Source organism: Pseudophryne corroboree, chromosome 11, assembly GCF_028390025.1.
Source record: "Pseudophryne corroboree isolate aPseCor3 chromosome 11, aPseCor3.hap2, whole genome shotgun sequence".
Classification (NCBI taxonomy): Eukaryota; Metazoa; Chordata; class Amphibia; order Anura; family Myobatrachidae; genus Pseudophryne; species Pseudophryne corroboree.
The window spans coordinates 291,653,742-291,675,359 of record NC_086454.1 but is presented as its reverse complement, the minus strand read 5'-3'; the positions used below and the strand labels follow the sequence as shown (position 1 = coordinate 291,675,359).

The 21,618-nt window shown below is 48.0% G+C and overlaps 1 protein-coding gene across 12 annotated transcripts in view; it reads right to left on the bottom strand.

The window, feature by feature from the left end:
- NFAT5 (nuclear factor of activated T cells 5) overlaps positions 1-21,618 on the bottom strand; it is a 221,864-nt gene that overhangs the window by 50,926 nt on the left and 149,320 nt on the right. For all 12 annotated transcript variants that reach the window (XM_063945452.1, XM_063945450.1, XM_063945453.1 and 9 more), the window contains 2 exons: positions 18,583-18,635; positions 7,323-7,455 (listed from right to left, as the gene is read on the bottom strand). In XM_063945452.1, the coding sequence (XP_063801522.1) occupies positions 7,323-7,455; positions 18,583-18,635 (186 nt within the window). The remainder of the gene's footprint in view (positions 1-7,322; positions 7,456-18,582; positions 18,636-21,618) is intronic.

Sequence of the window (21,618 nt, the reverse complement as noted above, 5' to 3'; positions counted from 1 at the left end):
GACGCTGCATGTTCATCTCTGGGTGTATGACATTCCTCCCTCTTCACCTTGTGTAACAGCGCTCCTCACAGTGACTGTAGGGGCAGACGCTGCATGTTCATCTCTGGGTGTATGACATTCCTCCCTCTTCACTTTGTGTAACAGCGCTCCTCACAGTGACTGTAGGGGTAGACGTTGCGTGTTCATATCTGGGTGTATGACATTCCTCCCTCTTCACTTTGTGTAACAGCGCTCCTCACAGTGACTGTAGGGGTAGACGCTATGTGTTCATCTCTGGGTGTATGACATTCCGCTCTCTTCACTTTGTGTAACAGCGCTCCTCATAGTGACTGTAGGGGTAGACGTTGCGTGTTCATATCTGGGTGTATGACATTCCTCCCTCTTCACTTTGTATAACAGCGCTCCTCATAGTGACTGTAGGGGTAGACGCTATGTGTTCATCTCTGGGTGTATGACATTCCGCTCTCCTCACTTTATATAACAGCGCTCCTCATAGTGACTGTAGGGGTAGACGCTATGTGTTCATCTCTGGGTGTATGACATTCCGCTCTCCTCACTTTGTGTAACAGCGCTCCTCATAGTGACTGTAGGGGTAGACGCTATGTGTTCATCTCTGGGTGTATGACATTCCGCTCTCCTCACTTTGTGTAACAGCGCTCCTCACAGTGACTGTAGGGGTAGACGCTATGTGTTCATCTCTGGGTGTATGACATTCCGCCCTCTTCACTTTGTGTAACAGCGCTCCTCATAGTGACTGTAGGGGCAGACGCTGCGTGTTCATCTCTGGGTGTATGACATTCCGCTCTCCTCACTTTGTGTAACAGCGCTCCTCATAGTGACTGTAGGGGTAGACGCTATGTGTTCATCTCTGGGTGTATGACATTCCGCTCTCCTCACTTTGTATAACAGCGCTCCTCATAGTGACTGTAGGGGTAGACGCTATGTGTTCATCTCTGGGTGTATGACATTCCTCTCTCCTCACTTTGTGTAACAGCGCTCCTCATAGTGACTGTAGGGGTAGATGCTGAATGTTCATGTCTGTATGTGACATTTATTCCTCCTTGGCTTATGTAGCAGTGCTCCACGCAGTGAGATTGTATGAAAAGGAAATATGTGATTATAGTGATTATAGCGATGACTATGGACATTTCTTTTTCTTTGCCTTTTTCAGCAGTAATCGTATTAGATATATGAAAGCCACAAGAACGATCTAGTAATGTAACCGTTCAGAACAATTAATGCAGTGTTACCTCATTCAGTGTTCCAAAGAAACATACTGTACGTACTGTAGTTCATTCCCAAGGGAATGTTATTGTTACATCACCATACCTGTGCCCCATCACATATAATAAGTGGTCTCCTGGTCTTCTGTACACGTTGCTTACATTTCTTCCTTGCACAAGCTTATGGCTACAGTGTGCTAATGGTCACTATGTATGTCTGCTTCCATAAAACCAATACATTCCCGTGACACAAAACTAAAAATAAGATTTTAAACCTACCGGTAAATCTATTTCTCCTAGTCCGTAGAGGATGCTGGGGACTCCGTAAGGACCATGGGGTATAGACGGGCTCCGCAGGAGATAGGGCACCTAAAAAGAACTTTTACTATGGGTGTGCACCCTCTATGCCCCTCCTCCAGACCTCAGTTCGAGAACTGTGCCCAGAGGAGATGGACAATACAAGGCAGGATTTAACAATCCAAGGGCAAGATTCATACCAGCCCACACCAATCATACCATGTAACCTGGAACATACATAGCCAGTTAACAGTATGAACAAAACCACAGTAACGGTCCAAGACCTATTCCAACTGTAACATAACCCTTATGTAAGCAACAACTGTATACAGGTCTTCCTCTACGGACTAGGAGAAATAGATTTTCCGGTAGGTTTAAAATCTTATTATCTCTTACGTCCTAGAGGATGCTAGGGACTCCGTAAGGACCATGGGGTTTATACCAAAGCATCCAATCGGGCGGGAGTGTGCGTATGACTCTGCAGCACCGACTGAGCAAACGCTAGGTCCTCATCAGCCAGGGTATCAAACTTGTAGAATTTAGCAAAAGTGTTTGACCCCGACCAAGTCGCCGCTCGGCAAAGCTGTAATGCCGAGACGCCTCGGGCAGCCGCCCAAGAAGAGCCCACCTTCCTAGTGGAATGGGCTTTAACCGAATTTGGTACCGGCAATCCAGCCGTAGAATGAGCCTGCTGAATCATATTACAGATCCAGCGAGCAATAGTCTGCTTCGAAGCAGGTGCGCCAATCTTATTAGCAGCATACAGGACAAACAGAGCCTCTGTTTTCCTAATTTTAGCCGTTCTGGCTACATAAATTTTTAAAGCCCTGACTACATCCAGGGATCTGGAATCCTCCAGGTCACTTGTAGCCACAGGCACCACAATAGGTTGATTCATATGGAATGAAGAAACCACTTTAGGCAAAAATTGCGGACGTGTCCTCAATTCAGCTCGATCCACATGAAAAATCAAATAGGGGCTCTTGTGTGACAAAGCCGCCAATTCAGACACTCGCCTTGCTGATGCCAAGGCCAACAGCATGACCACCTTCCAGGTAAGAAATTTCAACTCAACCTTGTTAAGCGGTTCAAACCAGTGTGATTTTAGGAACTGCAACACCACGTTCAGGTCCCATGGAGCCACTGGAGGCACAAAAGGGGGCTGGATATGCAGCACTCCCTTTACAAACGTCTGGATTTCTGGAAGAGAATCCAATTCCTTCTGAAAGAAAATCGAGAGGGCCGAAATCTGTACCTTAACAGAGCCTAATTTCAGGCCCATATCCACTCCTGTCTGTAGGAAGTGGAGAAAAAGACCCAGATGAAAATCTTCCGTAGGTGCATTCTTGGTCTCACACCAAGACACATACTTTCGCCAGATACGGTGATAATGCTTAACCGTCACCTCCTTCTTAGCCTTTATTAAAGTAATTAAAGTAGGGATGACCTCTTCCGGAATCCCCTTTTTCGCTAGGATTCGGAGTTCAACCGACATGCCGTCAAACGTAACCGCGGTAAGTCTTGAAATACACAGGGCCCCTGTTGCAACAGGCCTTCCCTCAGAGGAAGAGGCCAGGGATCTCCTGTGAGCATCTCTTGTAGATCTGAGTACCAGGCCCTTCGAGGCCAGTCTGGGACAATGAGTATTGTCTGTACGTTTCTTTGCCTTATGATCCTCAACACTTTTGTGATGAGAGGAAGAGGAAGAAACACGTAGACCGATCTGAACAGCCACGGTGTTATCAGAGCATCTACTGCCACTGCCTGAGGGTCCCGAGACCTGGCACAATACCTCCGAAGCTTTTTGTTGAGGCGTGACGCCATCATGTCTATTTGAGGAGTTCCCCAAAGACGTGTTATGTCTGCAAAGACTTCTTGATGAAGTCCCCACTCTCCTGGATGGAGATCGTGTCTGCTGAGGAAGTCTGCTTCCCAGTTGTCCACTCCCGGAATGAAGACAGCCGACAGAGCGCTTACATGATTTTCCGCCCAGCGAAGAATCCTTGTGGCTTCCGCCATCGTGACTCTGCTTCTTGTCCCGCCTTGGCGGTTCACATGAGCCACTGCTGTGACATTGTCTGATTGAATCAGAACTGGTAGGTTTCGAAGAAGACTCTCCGCTTGTCGAAGGCCGTTGAAAATGGCCCTGAGTACCAACACATTGATGTGTAGACAGGACTCCTGGTCTGACCAAAGACCCTGAAAATTTTTTCCCTGTGTGACCGCTCCCCATCCTCGGAGGCTCGCGTCCGTGGTAACCAGGATCCAATCCTGAATTCCGAACCTGCGACCCTCCAGCAGCTGAGCACTTTGCAACCACCACAGGAGAGACACTCTGGCCCCTGGAGACAGAGTTATTTTCCGATGTAAGTGCAGATGGGACCTGGACCACTTGTCCAGAAGGTCCCACTGAAAAGTCCTTGCATGGAACCTTCCGAAGGGAATGGCCTCGTAGGCCGCCACCATTTTTCCCAGAACTCGAAGTGCATTGGTGAACTGACACCCTTTTCGGTTTTAGCAGGTCTCTGACCATGTTCTGGATGTCCTGGGCTTTCTCTATTGGGAGGAAGACCTTCATTTGTTCCGTATCCAGTATCATACCTAGGAACGGTAGTCGAGTTGTCGGAATCAACTGTGACTTCGGTAGATTTAGAATCCAACCGTGTTGCTGGAGCACTCTCAGAGAGGCGCCACACTGCTCAGCAATTCCTCCCTTGATCTCGCTTTTATCAGGAGATCGTCCAAGTATGGGATAATTGTGACTCCATGCTTGCGCAGGACCACCATCATTTCCGCCATTATCTTGGTGAAAATCCTCGGGGCCGTGGAAAGTCCAAACGGCAACGTCTGAAATTGGTAATGACAATCCTGTACAGCGAATCTCAGGTATTCCTGATGGGGGGCATATATGGGGACATGAAGGTACGCATCCTTTATGTCCAGAGACACCATAAACTCCCCCTCCTCCATGTTGGCTATTATCGTTCTGAGTGATTCCATTTTGAATTTGAATCTTTTTATGTACAGGTTTAGGGATTTCAGATTCAAAATAGGTCTGACCGAACCGTCCGGTTTCGGGACCACAAATAGGGTTGAGTAGTAACCTCTTCCCTGCTGGTGCAGGGGAACCTTGATTATCACTTGCTGTATAGACAGCATTTGAATTGCAGCTAACACTACATCCCTTTCCGATGTGGAAGCTGGTAGGGCCGATTTGAAGAATCGGCGCGGGGGCACCTCCTCGAATTCCAATTTGTAACCCTGGGAAACTATTTACAACACCCAGGGATTCAGGTCTGAACTGACCCAGGCCTGGCTGAAAAGTCGAAGACGTGCCCCCACCGGTGTGGACTCCCTCAGGGGAGCCCCAGCGTCATGCTGTGGGGTTTGGAACAGCCGGGGAGGACTTTTGTTCCTGGGCACCTGCGAAGCAGGTGCTCTTTTGGCTCTGCCCTTACCTCTGGCGAGGAAAGAGGATCCCCGACCTCTTCTGGACTTGTGCGACCGAAAGGACTGCATCTGATAGGGTGTTACTTTCTTTTGCTGTTGGGGAACATATGGTAAAAAATTTGATTTACCTGCTGTAGCTGTGGAAACCAGGTCCGTCAGCCCTTTCCCAAACAATACATCACCCTTATAGGGTAGTACTTCCATATGTTTTTTGGAATCCGCATCACCCGTCCATTGGCGAGTCCATAAGGACCTTCTCGCTGAGATAGACATGGCATTGGCCCTAGAAGCTAGCAATCCAATGTCCCTTTGAGCATCCCTCATAAATAAGACTGCATCTTTTATATGGGCTAGAGTTAAGAATATAGTATCCTTATCCATATTATCAAATTGATCTGTCAGCTCATCTGTCCAAGCTGCAATTGCGCTACACACCCACGCCGACGCAATTGTCGGTCTTAGCACAGCACCCGTATGAGAATAAATACACTTTAAGGTAGTTTCTTGCCTGCGATCTGCAGGGTCCTTAAGGGCCGCTGTGTCAGGAGACGGTAGCGCCACTTTCTTGGACAAGCGCGTCAGGGCCTTGTCCACAGTGGGGGATGATTCCCAAATCTCCCTGTCCTGCTTAGGGAAGGGGTATGCCATATAAATTCTTTTGGGGATCTGCGGTCTCTTATCCGGAGTCTCCCAAGCTTTTCCAAAGAAATCATTTAATTCATGGGATGCGGGAAAATTAATAATCTGTTTCTTTCCCTTAAACATGTGTACCCTTGTGTCGGGGACCGAGGGTTCATCCTCAATATGCAACACATCCCTTATTGCCACAATCATACACTGAATGGTTTTAGTCACCCTAGGGTGCAATTTTACTTCGTCGTAGTCGACACTGGAGTCAGAATCCGTGTCGGTAGTAGTGTCTTGTGTTAAGGGACGCTTTTGAGACCCCGACGGGCCCTGAGTCGGTCCAATCCGAGGATTGACCCCCTGATGTCCCCCCTAAGTCAGCCTTATCAAGCCTTTTGTGTAAAGATGCCACACTTGCATTCAACATATGCCACGTCCATCCAATCCAGAGTCGGCACAACCGACGGGGACACACCACTCATTTGCTCCACCTCCTCCTTGGAGAAGCCTTCCGCCTCAGACATGTCGACACACACATACCGACACCCCACACACACAGGGATTAACCTATAAGGGGACAAAACCCCAACCAGGCCCTTAGGAGAGACAGAGATAGAGTATGCCAGCACACACCAGCGCTTAAAAACACTGGAAAAAATATGACCAGATAGCGCTTTTTTATATATAATATACCAATTCCCACTCACTGCGTCGCTAATGTGCCCCCCTCCTCTTTTTTCCAGCCTGTGAAGTTCAGCAGGGGAGAGACCAGGTAGCCAGCGTTCATGCATGCAGCTTCTGTGGAGAAAATGGCGCTGGTTAGTGCTGAGGATCAAGCCCCGCCCACCCGACGGCGGGCTTCGGTCCCAGTGACTTTTCTATTAAAATGGCGGGGGATCTTAGATTTACTGCCTCCGCAGCCTAATCTATCTGAATTTGCCCAAAAGTGAGGTTTATTGCTGCCCAGGGCGCCCCCCCCTGCGCCCTGCACCCTTCCGTGCTGCTCTGCGTGTGTGACTGGGAGCAATGGCGCACAGCCTACCGCTGCGCGCCTTACCTCATGAAGATCTGATGTCTTCTGCCGCCTAAGATGTCTTCTGCCTTCTCATACTCACCCGGCTTCTATCTTCGGCATCTGTGAGGAGGACGGCGGCGCTTCTCCGGGACGAACCCCAGGTGAGACCTGTGTTCCGACACCCTCTGGAGCTAATGGTGTCCAGTAGCCTTAGAAGCAGTGCCCAACTTGACAAACCAGCTCTGCTTCTCTCTCCTCAGTCCCACGATGCAGGGAGCCTGTTGCCAACAGGACTCCCTGAAAATAAAAAACCTAACAAAATTCTTTTTCAACAGAAAACTCTGGAGAGCTCTCTGCAGTGCACCCATTCTCCTCTGGGCACAAGATCTAACAGGTCTGGAGGAGGGGCATAGAGGGAGGAGCCAGTGCACACCCATAGTAAAAGTTCTTTTTAGGTGCCCTATCTCCTGCGGAGCCCGTCTATACCCCATGGTCCTTACGGAGTCCCCAGCATCCTCTAGGACGTAAGAGAAATAAACAAGACAAAATGAACACTAGGGCATCAGTGGCTGCTCCAACTCACAATGCATGGTGTCCATACCAAGTCCATACTGCGGCACCACACACTACAGAGGGATAGAGGATCCGCCGCAGAGATGAGATAAGGCGCCCCAGCCTCACACTACTGCATGCATCTGGGAAGTACTTACATGATTCTGGAGTGTATGTGAAAGGCTGAACTTCATGAGATCGACCTGCGTTTGTCACCACAAACATCACAACAGACACAGGGGACGTGATATTCTGGTCGTGGTAAGGAGGGACCTTCACTATGAGGTGATTCTGCAGCAGGAAAAATGGTAAGATTAGTGTTACTGCCAAGCTGAAAGATATACAGTGCATTAAATAGAATAAGGATAATGCCACCTCTGCAAACAGGTGTGAGTGGCATACCTATAATGGGTGCATAAAGGCACCGCACACCGTGCATCCAGAACAGATATTACAGTGTGTGGATCCCCCCCTTGTACATAATATGCAGCCGGTAGCACCTTCCGGATCTTTAGAAAGATGGATCCAGCACAGATAATAGCAAAGACTGGCACTCTGTCTTTGCTATCGTCTGTTATTATGGAAGACGGCACCACCAGCAGAAGGTAGGAGACACTGCACACAGCCTCCCCAGGTGTTAATATACCTCTGGTTGGTGCTTTCTCCTGTCCCACTACGTGGTGAAAGGGACAGGATACTTCCTGTGCAGAGATGTGGATCCCAAAACAGTAGCACCCGTTTAAAAACAAGTATTTTGTTTTTTCCAATTCAACATCTGAAAAGGAGACGTAAATCTAGAATTCTTTTTTTTCCCCCCAAAGAATATTTTTATTACTAATAATAAGCTATTTAAAAAACAGTTCACATTCCTCTGCTTCACACATAACATAGCCAGTGCAATCCTATCATGTTAATAGATACAGTGAAAGTTATAAAAAAAAAAAAAAAAGATTCCAATGAAAAGTGACAGGTAAAAGTGTATTGGCCAACAGAGACCATAAATAAACCCAGGAATAAAGATTCACTTCTCTATCCTATTTTCATACGTCAAGAGATCAAAAGGGATTTACTTTGGAATTCTTACGACTGATCAACACAAAATACTTTGCTCTACTATAATCGCCACTTTGTCCCTTCTCCTCCTCTGTCTCCCCACATTTAGAACAGCTTGCTCCCCTAAATTTGTTTACCATTAATTGTGTTATAACGTTCTTGTATTAATAAAATGAAAATGTATTTTGTTTTAGTGTTCGTGTTACTCATATCATGCACGTTTCTGACTATTTCCCTTTGATCCCCTTCTTCTCCTGTATCCCTTGTACATTTATTTGCTAAAACTTAATTATAAAATAAATAAATAAAAGATTGCATATATAACTGTGAGAGGTCCCACCATTGGTTAGTGTATGTCCAAACAAGAGCTTCATCATGAAGTTCAAAGTACATTCAAAGCAAATCTGAAAAAAAGCAGTGCTTTGCTGCATAAAGGTTTAAAGTGTAATCATATCATTGCGTTGTATTACTAGCACCAATCAAGGAAAGAATATAAGATTTCAGAGACTTGTAAAAACACCCAGGCACTTCACAAAACTGTACCTTATGAGGGGTGCCAAAAAGATGCTTTCGCTTACGTAAAGAAAAGACAGATGAAATCTCCCCTGCAATTTACCAGGACGCATGTAGTGACCCTTATACCAGCTGGAGGCAGATTCCATGGTTTAATGAAACCAAGAGATCATTTTTTGCCTGAAAGCTAGGCACTATGATTGGCACAAGCCTAAGGCTTGCATCATCCCTTACCATGCAGCACACAATATATGCATGCTATTGGGAATGCTTCTCAGTTTCAGGGCTTGCACTGCATGCCAAAATAAAGGGCAATATGAATGGAGCAAGAAAAAAAGACAACCCTTGGAGAAAAAATTCCTGCAGTCCTAGGAAAAAATGTATGTTCCAGCATAACAATGACCCAAAAATAAGAGCAAAACTGAACACTAAAAGTGGCCCAGAAACAGATCTCATCAGTAATCTGTGAAACGAATAGGGGGAGATAGTTTGGCAAAATGACCTTCAATACAGGCGAAGATTCGCATTTCAATGAGGCCGACTTGCATGCATCTACTAATCATTCCCTAGATTTTATACAGAATAAAAATACCAGATACATGGGTTTAAGTTTACCTTGATGGCTACAGTTACCAATTAGCTTTTTTAGATACACATACAGTAAATGCATTATCTTTTTATTTATCTTTATTGTTTGGTGTCGAGTGCTTTAGGTTTCTGGTTGCTATAGTTTTATGATAGAGGATGACAACTTCTATTAATAAATTAGCTGATTTCAATGTACCGTTATAGCACAATTTGGAGCCTTTATGTGGGTTTTTTTTTTTTTTTTTGGGGGGGGGGGGGGTAAATCTGGGACAATTTAGTAACGGATAAATAAAACATTATAATAGATAGTGACCTAGGTTGATAGTGCAGGAAGACAAAGGGGTATATTCAATTAGGGTTGGATCCGTTCCGACATGCATTTGTCGGAACCGGATCCGAAAAGGGCTTATCAAAAAAGTCGAATTGAGATGAGGGGGGGGGGGGGGGGGAGAGGCGCGGGCAGACGGGTACAGGAGGATGTGACACAGCCGCCAGACCTCACGGCAGCGTCCACCTGGCTCCAGCAAGCGGGACCTCACTTGCTGGAGCCGAGTGGATGCTGCCGTGAGCGGCGGCTATTACACATCCTCATGCAGCGCTGTGATGTAGTGCTGCTGTCCCCTGTCTCCCCGCGGCTCTCCCCCCTCTCCTCTTCTCAGGTCCCACATCTCAGTTCGACTTTTTTTCGAACTGAGATGGTCGGAAAGGGGGCCAAAACCAGTCGACTTTGGCCCCGTTTTCCGCAGAAGTATGCGAATCGGCAGCTATACCGCCGATTCACGTACTATTCGACAAGTCGAATTCCCCGACTTGTCGAATAAAAATACTCGGGACTGAATGACTGAATGAATGAAGGAACCCCTTCCGACCTGAAAAAGTAGAATACTGCCATCTTTTCGACAAGGAGGCAGTTTCGACCTTAATTGAATATACCCCAAAGAGAGAAAATAAGAATTTACTCACCGGTAATTCTATTTCTCGTAGTCCGTAGTGGATGCTGGGAACTCCGTAAGGACCATGGGGAATAGCGGGCTCCGAAGGAGGCTGGGCACTCTAGAAAGATCTTAGACTACCTGGTGTGCACTGGCTCCTCCCACTATGACCCTCCTCCAAGCCTCAGTTAGGTACTGTGCCCGGACGAGCGTACACAATAAGGAAGGATTTTGAATCCCGGGTAAGACTCATACCAGCCACACCAATCACACCGTACAACTCGTGATATGAAACACAGTTAACAGTATGAAACAATAGAGCCTCTCAACAGATGGCTCAACAATAACCCGATTTAGTTAACCATAACTATGTACAAGTATTGCAGATAAACCGCACTTGGGATGGGCGCCCAGCATCCACTACGGACTACGAGAAATAGAATTACCGGTGAGTAAATTCTTATTTTCTCTAACGTCCTAGTGGATGCTGGGAACTCCGTAAGGACCATGGGGATTATACCAAAGCTCCCAAACGGGCGGGAGAGTGCGGATGACTCTGCAGCACTGAATGAGAGAACTCCAGGTCCTCCTCAGCCAGGGTATCAAATTTGTAGAATTTTTGCAAACGTGTTTGCCCCTGACCAAGTAGCTGCTCGGCAAAGTTGTAAAGCCGAGACCTCTCGGGCAGCCGCCCAAGATGAGCCCACCTTCCTTGTGGAATGGGCATTGACAGATTTTGGCTGTGGCAGGCCTGCCACAGTATGTGCAAGCTGAATTGTACTACAAATCCAACGAGCAATAGTCTGCTTAGAAGCAGGAGCACCCAGCTTGTTAGGTGCATATAGGATAAACAGCGAGTCAGATTTTCTGACTCTAGCCGTTCTGGAAACATATATTTTCAGTGCCCTGACAACGTCTAGCAACTTGGAGTCCTCCAAGTCCCTAGTAGCCTAGGCACCACAATAGGCTGGTTCAGGTGAAACGCTGACACCACCTTTGGGAGAAACTGGGGACGAGTCCTCAATTCTGCCCTATCCATATGGAAAATCAAATAAGGGCTTTTACAAGACAAAGCCGCCAACTTTGATACTCGCCTGGCAGAAGCCAAGGCCAATAACATAACCACCTTCCACGTGAGATATTTCAGATCCACGGTTTTTAGTGGTTCAAACCAATGTGATTTTAAGAAACTCAACACCACGTTGAGATCCCAAGGTGCCACAGGAGGCACAAACGGGGGCTGACTCTGCAGCACTCCTTTTATAAATGTCTGAACTTCAGGTACTGAAGCTAGTTCTTTTTGAAAGAAAATCGACAGAGCCGAGATCTGTACCTTAATGGAACCCAATTTAAGGCCCATAGTCACTCCTGCTTGCAGGAAATGCAGAAATCGACCTAGTTGAAATTCCTCTGTTGGGGCCCTTTCGGCCTCACACCATGCAACATATTTTCGCCATATGCGGTGATAATGAGTTGCTGTAACCTCTTTCCTGGCTTTAGTAAGCGTAGGAATGACTTCCTCCGGAATGCCCTTTTCCTTCAGGATCCGGCATTCAACCGCCATGCCGACAAACGCAGCTGCGGTAAGTCTTGGAACAGACAGGGCCCCTGCTGCCGCAGGTCCTGTCTGAGTGGCAGAGGCCATGGGTCCTCTGATATAAATTCTTGAAGTTCTGGGTACCAAGCTCTTCTTGGCCATCCACGAGTATCGTTCTTACTCCTCGCCTTCTTATTATTCTCAGTACCTTTGGTATGAGAGGCAGAGGGGAGAACACATAAACCGACTGGTACACCCACGGTGTTACCAGAGCGTCCATAGCTATCGCCTGAGGGTCCCTTGACCCGGTGCAATATCTTTTATAGCTTTTTGTTGAGGCGGGACGCCATCATGTCCACCTGTGGCCTTTCCCAATGGTGTACAATCCTATTGGAAGACTTCTGGAGGAAGTCCCCATTCTCCCGGGTGGAGGTCGTGTCTGTTGAGAAGATCTGCTTCCCAGTTGTCCACTCCGGGAATGAACACTGCTGACAGTGCTAACACATGATTTTCCGCCTATCGGAGAATCCTTGTGGCTTCTGCCATCGCCATCCTGCTTCTTGTGCCGCCCTGTTGGTTTACATGGGCGACTGCCGTGATGTTGTCTGATTGGATCAGTACCGGCTGGTTTTGAAGCAGAGGCCTTGCCGGCCTCAGGGCATTGTAAATGGCCTTCAGGTCCAGAATATTTATGTGTAGGGAAATAACCTGACTTGACCAAAGTCCCTGGAAATTTCTTCCCTGTGTGACTGCCTCCCAGCCTCAAAGGCTGGAATCCATGGTCACTAGGACCTAGTCCTGTATGCCGAACCTGCGGCCCTCTTGAAGATGGGCACTCTGCAGCCACCACAGTAGAGATACCCTGGTCCTTGGAGACAGGGTTATCAGCCTATGCATCGGAAGATGCGATCCGGACCACTTGTCCAACAGGACCCTCTGAAAAGTTCTTGTATGGAACCTGCCTAATGGGATTGCTTCGTAGGAAGCTACCATTTTTCCCAGGACTCGCGTGCAATGATGCACCGCTATCTATTTTGGCTTCAGGAGGTCTCTGACTAGAGATGACAACTCCTTGGCTTTCTCCTCCGGGAGAAACACTATTTCTGGTTTATGTCCAGAACCATCCCCAGGAACAGTAGACGTGTCATAGGAACCAGCTGTGACTTTGGACTGTTTAGAATCCAACCATGCTGTTGTAGCACTTTCCAAAATAGTGCTACCCCGACTACCAACTGCTCCTTGGACTTCGCCCTTATAACGAGATTGTCCAAGTACGGGATAATTACAACTCCCTTTTTTTTGAAGGAGTATCAACATTTCGGCCATTACCTTGATAAAACACCCTCGGTGCCATGTACAGTCCAACGGCAGTGTCTGGACTTGGTAATGGTAATCCTGTACCACAAATCTGAGGTACTCCTGGCGAGGATGGTAAATGGGGACATGCAGGTAAGCATCCTTGATGTCCCAGGATACCATGTAATCCCCCTCGTCCAGGCTTGGAATAACCGCCCTGAGCGATTCCATCTTGAACTTGAATTTTTGTGTTCAAGGATTTTAAATATAAAATGGGTCACACCGAACCATGCGGTTTCGGTACCCCAACCCGTGTGGAATAGTAACCCCGTCCTTGTTGAAGTAGGGGCACCTTGAGTATTACCTGCTGGGAATACCGCTTATTAATTGCCTCTAGCACAGCCTCCCTGCCTGAGGGAGTTGTCAGCAAGGCATATTTTAGGAAACGGCTGGGGGGAGACATCTCGAATTCCAGCTTGTACCCCTGAAATACTACTTGAAAGAAACAGGGATCCACCTGTGAGCGAGCCCACTAATTGCTGAAATTTTTGAGACGGCCCCCCACCGTACCTGGCTACACCTGTGGAGCACCCGCGTCATGGTGTGGCCTCACAGGAGGCGGGGGAAGAATCTTGATTCTGGGAACAGGCTGACTGGTGCAGCTTTTTTCCCTCTACCCTTGTCTCTGTACAGAAAGGAAGCGCCATTTGACCCGCTTGCTTTTCTGAAGCCGAAAGGACTGTACCTTTGTCTGTGAGGAAACCTGAGGTAAAATTATTTCTTCCCAGCAGTTGCTGTGGATACGAGGTCCCAGAGACCATCCCCAAATAATTCCTCACCCTTATAAGGCTCTCTATGCGCTTTTTAAGTCAGCATCACCTGTCCAGTGACAGGTCTCTAATACCCTCCTGACAGAATGGACATTACATTTATTTTGGATGCCAGCCGGCAAAATATCCCTCTGTGCATCCCCCATATATAAGACGACGTCTTTAATATGTTTTTATGTTTGCCAACTAGTATCCCTGTTTGACAGGGTCACCGACCACGCTGCAGCAGCACTATCTGCAGGTCTCAGTCTAGTACCTGAGTGTGTAAATACAGACTTCAGGATAACCTCCTGTTTTTTATCAACAGGTACCTATTAAAGTGGCCGTATCCTAAGACGGCAGTGCCACCTTTTTTGACAAACGTGTGAGCGCCTTATCCACCCTAGGGGATATCTCCCAGCGTAACTTATCCACCTGGCGGGAAAGGGTACGCCATCAGTAACTTTTTATAAATTACCAGTTTCTTAACGGGGGAACCCACGCTTTCACACACTTCATTTATTCATCTGATGGGGGAACAAAACACTGCCTGTTTTTTCTCCCCAAACCTAAAACCCATTTTTAGAGGTGCTTGGGTTAAAGTCAGAAATGTATAACACATTTTTTATTGCCGGGATCACGTCACGGATGTTCCTAGTGGATTGTGTATATGTCTCCACCTTGTCGACACTGGAGTCAGACTCCGTGTCGACATCTGTGTCTGCCATCTGAGAGAGCGGGCGTTTTTGAGCCCCTGATGGCCTTTGAGACGCCTGGGCAGGCGCGGGCTGCGAAGCCGGCTGTCCCACAGCTGTTACGTCATCCACCCTTTTATGTAAGGAGTTGACACTGTCGGTTAATACCTTTCACCTATCCATCCACTCTGGTGTCGGCCCCACAGGGGGCGACATCACATATATCGGCCTCTGTTCTGTCACCATATAAGCCTCCTCATTCAACATGTCGACACAGCCGTACCGACACACCGCAGACACACAGGGAATGCTCTAAACGAGGACAGGACCCACAAAAGCCCTTTGGGGGGACAGAGTAAGAGTATGCCAGCACACACCAGAGCGCTATATATATACAGGGACTAACTGAGTTATGTCCCTAATAGCTTTTATATAATATACTGTATACAGTGCCAATTTTAATGCCCCCCCTCTCTTTTCCCTCTTACTGTGCAGGGAAGAGCCAGGGAGCTTCCCTCCAGCCGAGCTGTGAGGGAAAAATGGCGCCAGTGTGCTGAGGAGATAGGCTCCGCCGCTTTTTTCGCGGCCTATTCTCCCGTTTTTTATGGAATTCTGGCAGGGTTATTTACCTCATATATAGCCCCTGGGGCCATATATTGAGGTATTTTAGCCAGCCAAGGTGTTTTTATTGCTGCCTCAGGGCGCCCCCCCCAGCGCCCTGCACCCTCAGTGACCGGAGTGTGAAGTGTGTGAGAGGAGCAATGGCGCACAGCTGCAGTGCTGTGCGCTACCTTGGTGAAGACAGAGTCTTCATGCCGCCGATTTTCCGGACCATCTTCTTGCTTCTGGCTCTGTAAGGGGGACGGCGGCGCGGCTCCGGGACCGAACATCCAGGCTGGGCCTGCGGTCGATCCCTCTGGAGCTAATGGTGTCCAGTAGCCTAAGAAGCCCAATCCGGCTGCAAGCAGGCGAGTTCGCTTCTTCTCCCCTTAGTCCCTCGCTGCAGTGAGCCTGTTGCCAGCAGGTCTCACTGAAAATAACAAATTCTAAGACTATAACTTTCTAAGAGCTCAGGAGAGCCCCTAGTGTGCATCCAACCTCGGCCGGGCACGAAATCTAACTGAGGCTTGGAGGAGGGTCATAGTGGGAGGAGCCAGTGCACACCAGGTAGTCTAAGATCTTTCTAGAGTGCCCAGCCTCCTTCGGAGCCCGCTATTCCCCATGGTCCTTACGGAGTTCCCAGCATCCACTAGGACGTTAGAGAAAGTAATGTTTTTCCTGTAGTATACACCAACAAAGGGTTTCATTATACAAGGGGATAATGTGTTTCATTGTTATTCTAACACAAATACCTGGCACTAACAACAAGTGCGAAAAACTCTGACCTTTATGCTTAATATTTGGGCTGTATTAAAGTCCAGGTCAAAGGTGAAAAGTAGACCAGGCCACGTCTTCCTCCCTAAGAAGACGACGACACATGGTATGGGACCTCTACAGAGTTTACAAAACACATGTATAAATCATGTGCCGTGTGCTGGCTCGGTGGGTATATAAGGTGTGCGATAGGCAGTCTGCACACATATCACTCATTGCTGTCATGGGTAAAAGAGGCGATGTATTTGAGTTGCAAAAGAGATGATTATCGGCTTTTGTGCTAAGGGCGGCAGTATTTCTGAAACAGCGCAGTTTGTGAACTGTTCATGTGCTGCTGTGGTGAAGGTGTAACATGACTGGACAAATGGCACCACTGGGAATAACCGACGTGGAAACTCCACGTTATTGGTGTGAAAGATGAACATTGACTACGAAGATGAGTGAGGTCCGAGTACCACGCCACAGTGGAGCAGCTCACCATCACAATGTATCTGGGAGCTACCAGACATGTGTCTAAAATGGCAGTTCAGTGAACATCTAGCGGCTTGTCAAAAAAAGAAAACGAACACCCGACCAGCGTACTGAAAGGGGTCCCATGTTGACACGAGACCCCTTTCCCCGAATGCAGAGAGACCCCCACGTGACTGCTGTCACTGAAAGGTCTCGTAAGCCAATCAGCGAGCGCAACGTCCTTGCACTCTGCTGATTGGCTCTGTGCGCGTCTGAGCTGTCAGCGCATCGCAAAGCCTCTCCATTATATTCAATGGTGGGAACTTTGCGGCTAGTGGTGGGGTCACCTGCGGTCAGCGGCTGACTGCGGGTAACCCCACCGCTGACGGCAAAGTTCCCACCATTGAAAGTAATGGAGAGGCTTTGCGATGCGCTGTCTGACCTTAGACGCGAGACAGCCAATCAGGTGAGCGCCACGAAGTAGCGCTTCCCGATTGGCTGAAGGGACCTCAGTGACAGGAGTCACGTGGGGTCCCGGCATTCGTGGAAAGGGGTCCCATGTGTCAACATGGGACCCCTTTCAGTCCGTTGGTACGGGTGTGCGTGTTTTTATTTTGCCAAGTACGAGGATTTTATCTCTGGACGTGGATTTATCTTTGGACACTGGCAGGTGAGTATAATTTTTTTCACAGGTACCCTCGGATCGTCGGAGACTGTGGCAGTCGGCGTGTCAACATAGGTAAGTATGTGTGTGTCGGCGGTGTGTAATAAAGTTGTACTTGTCACGGTGTGTGTCTCCTGTTTTTATTTGGGTATTTTTTTTCCAGTAGTACTACAGGTACCAGCGGGCCCATTTTTCTCCCGCATGCTGGTACTTGTGGTTCTCCAAGTACCAGCTTGCGGGGGAGGCTTGCTGGGACTTGTAGTACTACTGGAAAAAACAATATTCTGTCATTTTCCTCAAGGCTATCAGCCTCCCATCCGCAGCCCTTGGATGGGGGGGACAGCCTCGGGCTTCGCCCCTGGCCCTTGGGTGGCTGGGGGGGGGGGGGGGGGGACCCTTTGATTGAAGGGGTCCCCACTCCCCCAGGGTACCCCGGCCAGGGGTGACTAGTTGGATATTTAATGCCACGGCCGCAAGGCACTGTATAAAAGTGACCCCCGGCTGTGGCATTATCTGTCCAGCTAATGGAGCCCGATGCTGGTGTATAAAATACGGGGGACCCCTACTCTTTTTGTCCCCCGTATTTTTTGCACCAGCATCAGGCGCAGAGCCTGGTGCTGGTTTTAAAAATACGGGGGATCCCATGTAAATTTTGTCCCCGCATTTTTAGAACCAGGACCAGCTCGAAGAGCCCGAGGCTGGTTATGCTTTGGAGGGGGGACCCCACGCCATTTTTTTTTTCGTTTTTTCCCCGTTTTTTTAAATCGCTGCAAAATCCGGCAAATCGGCCGTTTTTCGCCCGCGGGACTGTCGAATCCGTTTTTCATTGAATATGGTGAATTCCGGAAGCCACCTGCCGGAATTCACCTGTCGAATTGTGTCGAATTAAAAAACGGCGATAATTTGCCGCGATTCGCCGCTAATTGCATATACCCCTATATCTAGTAAATATTAAAGGGGGGACAGCTTTCCGAAAAATACAGGTAGATTTGTTTATTTTTGTTCCCTTGGATGTGTTGTCTGTCAAAGGGAACAGTAAGGGTCCATCTTAAGAACTATGGAGCATAGATTTATAGAAAGAAATAAAGTTTAAGGAGATAAAGTACCAGCCAATCAGCTTCCTAACTGCCATGTTACAGGCTGGGTTTGAAATATGACAGTTGGGATCTGATCAGTTGGTACTTTATCTCTCTCCAAGGCTTACTACATATGCCCCTATATCTTGTAATCACCTCTGTGATGGTTTACATGGAAAACATCTAAGTGCTATTGGCTACTTATTACTTATGGCATTACCATAAAAGGATAGAATTCAGATTACCATAATATATTTTGCACATTGTAATATCTAGTATACTGTGTAAGAACAAATGGGTTCCTTTATATCAGTAGGAAGACACCATGACCAAGCAAATGGTGGCACAATGTGCTGTATTCTATGTCTGTTGTTAAACAATAACCTCATGCAGGGATGTTGGTAAAATAATGTACTAGGGAATATAGGTACCTGGTGAAATAACTCCATGTCAATTTCAGCTTCGGCTTTCCACGAACAGTCATCTAAATACAGAGGAACAGAAAAGAAGGAGCTTTGGTCTCTCATGGAACGATTTCACACTATAGTCTACTATTAACCCCCCCAAAAAAATAAGAATTTACTTACCGATAATTCTATTTCTCGTAGTCCGTAGTGGATGCTGGGGACTCCGTCAGGACCATGGGGATTAGCGGCTCCGCAGGAGACAGGGCACAAAAGTAAAAGCTTTAGGATAAGGTGGTGTGCACTGGCTCCTCCCCCTATGACCCTCCTCCAAGCCTCAGTTAGGATACTGTGCCCGGACGAGCGTACACAATAAGGAAGGATTTTGAATCCCGGGTAAGACTCATACCAGCCACACCAATCACACTGTACAACCTGTGATCTGAACCCAGTTAACAGCATGATAACAGCGGAGCCTCTGAAAACATGGCTCACAACAATAATAACCCGATTTTTGTAACAATAACTATGTACAAGTATTGCAGACAATCCGCACTTGGGATGGGCGCCCAGCATCCACTACGGACTACGAGAAATAGAATTATCGGTAAGTAAATTCTTATTTTCTCTAACGTCCTAAGTGGATGCTGGGGACTCCGTCAGGACCATGGGGATTATACCAAAGCTCCCAAACGGGCGGGAGAGTGCGGATGACTCTGCAGCACCGAATGAGAGAACTCCAGGTCCTCCTCAGTCAGGGTGTGCCCCTGACCAAGTATCAGCTCGGCAAAGTTGTAAAGCCGAGAGCCCTCGGGCAGCCGCCCAAGATGAGCCCACCTTCCTTGTGAAATGGGCATTTACATATTTTGGCTGTGGCAGGCCTGCCACAGAATGTGGAAGCTGAATTGTACTACACATCCAACTAGCAATCGTCTGCTTAGAAGCAAGAGCACCCAGTTTGTTGGGTGCATACAGGATAACAGCAAGTCAGTTTTCCTGACTCCAGTCGTCCTGGAAACTATATTTTCAGGGCCCTGACAACATCCAGCAACTTGGAGTCCTCCAAGTCCCTAGTAGCCGCAGGTACCACAATAAGCTGGTTCAGGTGAAACACTGCCACCACCTTAGGGAGAAACTGGGGACGAGTCCGCAGCTCTGCCCTGTCCGAATGGACAATCAGATATGGGCTTTTGTGAGACAAACGCCGCCAATTCTGACACTCGCCTGGCCGAGGCCAGGGCCAACCGCATGGTCACTTTCCCTGTGAAATATTTCAAATCCACAGATTTGAGCGGTTTAAACCAATGTGATTTGAGGAATCCCAGAACTACGTTGAGATCCCACAGTGCCACTGGAGGCACAAAAGGGGGTTGTATATGCAGTACTCCCTTGACAAACTTCTGGACTTCAGGAACTGAAGCCAATTCTTTCTGGAAGAAAATCGACAGGGCCGAAATTTGAACCTTAATGGACCCCAATTTGAGGCCCATAGACACTCCTGTTTGCAGGAAATGCAGGAAACGACCGAGTTGAAATTTCTTCGTGGGGCCTTCCTGGCCTCACACCACGCAACATATTTTCGCCACATGTGGTGATAATGTTGTGCGGTCACCTCCTTCCTGGCTTTGACCAGGGTAGGAATGACCTCTTCCGGAACGCCTTTTTCCCTTAGGATCCGGCGTTCAACCGCCATGCCGTCAAACGCAGCCGCGGTAAGTCTTGGAACAGACATGGTACTTGCTGAAACAAGTCCCTTCTTAGCGGCAGAGGCCATGAGTCCTCTGTGAGCATCTCTTGAAGTTCTGGGTACCAAGTCCTTCTTGGCCAATCCGGAGCCACGAGTATAGTTCTTACTCCTCTACGTCTTATAATTCTCAATACCTTGGGTATGAGAAGCAGAGGAGGTAAGACATACACCGACTGGTACACCCACGGTGTTACCAGAACGTCCACAGCTATTGCCTGAGGGTCTTTTGACCTGGCGCAATACTTGTCCAGTTTTTTGTTCAGGCGGGACGCCATCATGTCCACCTTTGGTCTTTCCCAACGGTTCACAATCATGTGGAAGACTTCCCGATGAAGTCCCCACTCTCCCGGGTGGAGGTTGTGCTGAGGAAGTCTGCTTCCCAGTTGTCCACTCCCGGAATGAACACTGCTGACAGTGCTATCACATGATTTTCCGCCCAGCGAAAAATCCTTGCAGTTTCTGCCATTGCCCTCCTGCTTCTTGTGCCGCCCTGTCTGTTTACGTGGGCGACTGCCGTGTTGTTGTCCCACTGGATCAATACCGGCTGACCTTGAAGCAGAGGTCTTGCTAAGCTTAGAGCATTGTAAATTGCCCTTAGCTCCAGTATATTTATGTGGAGAAAAGTCTCCAGACTTGATCACACTCCCTGGAAATTTTTTCCTTGTGTGACTGCTCCCCAGCCTCTCAGGCTGGCCTCCGTGGTCACCAGCATCCAATCCTGAATGCCGAATCTGCGGCCCTCTAGAAGATGAGCACTCTGTAACCACCACAGGAGAGACACCCTTGTCCTTGGAGATAGGGTTATCCGCTGATGCATCTGAAGATGCGATCCGGACCATTTGTCCAGCAGATCCCACTGAAAAGTTCTTGCGTGGAATCTGCCGAATGGAATCGCTTCGTAATAAGCCACCATTTTTCCCAGGACTCTTGTGCAATGATGCACTGACACTTTTCCTGGTTTTAGGAGGTTCCTGACTAGCTCGGATAACTCCCTGGCTTTCTCCTCCGGGAGAAACACCTTTTTCTGGACTGTGTCCAGAACCATCCCTAGGAACAGCAGACGTGTCGTCGGAAACGGCTGCGATTTTGGATATTTAAAATCCACCCGTGCTGTCGTAGAACTACTTGAGATAGTGCTACTCCGACTTCCAACTGTTCTCTGGACCCTGCCCTTATCAGGAGATCGTCCAAGTAAGGGATAATTGAGACGCCTTTTCTTTGAAGAAGAATAATCATTTCGGCCATTACTTTGGTAAAGACCCGGGGTGCCGTGGACAATCCAAACGGCAGCGTCTGAAACTGATAGTGACAGTTCC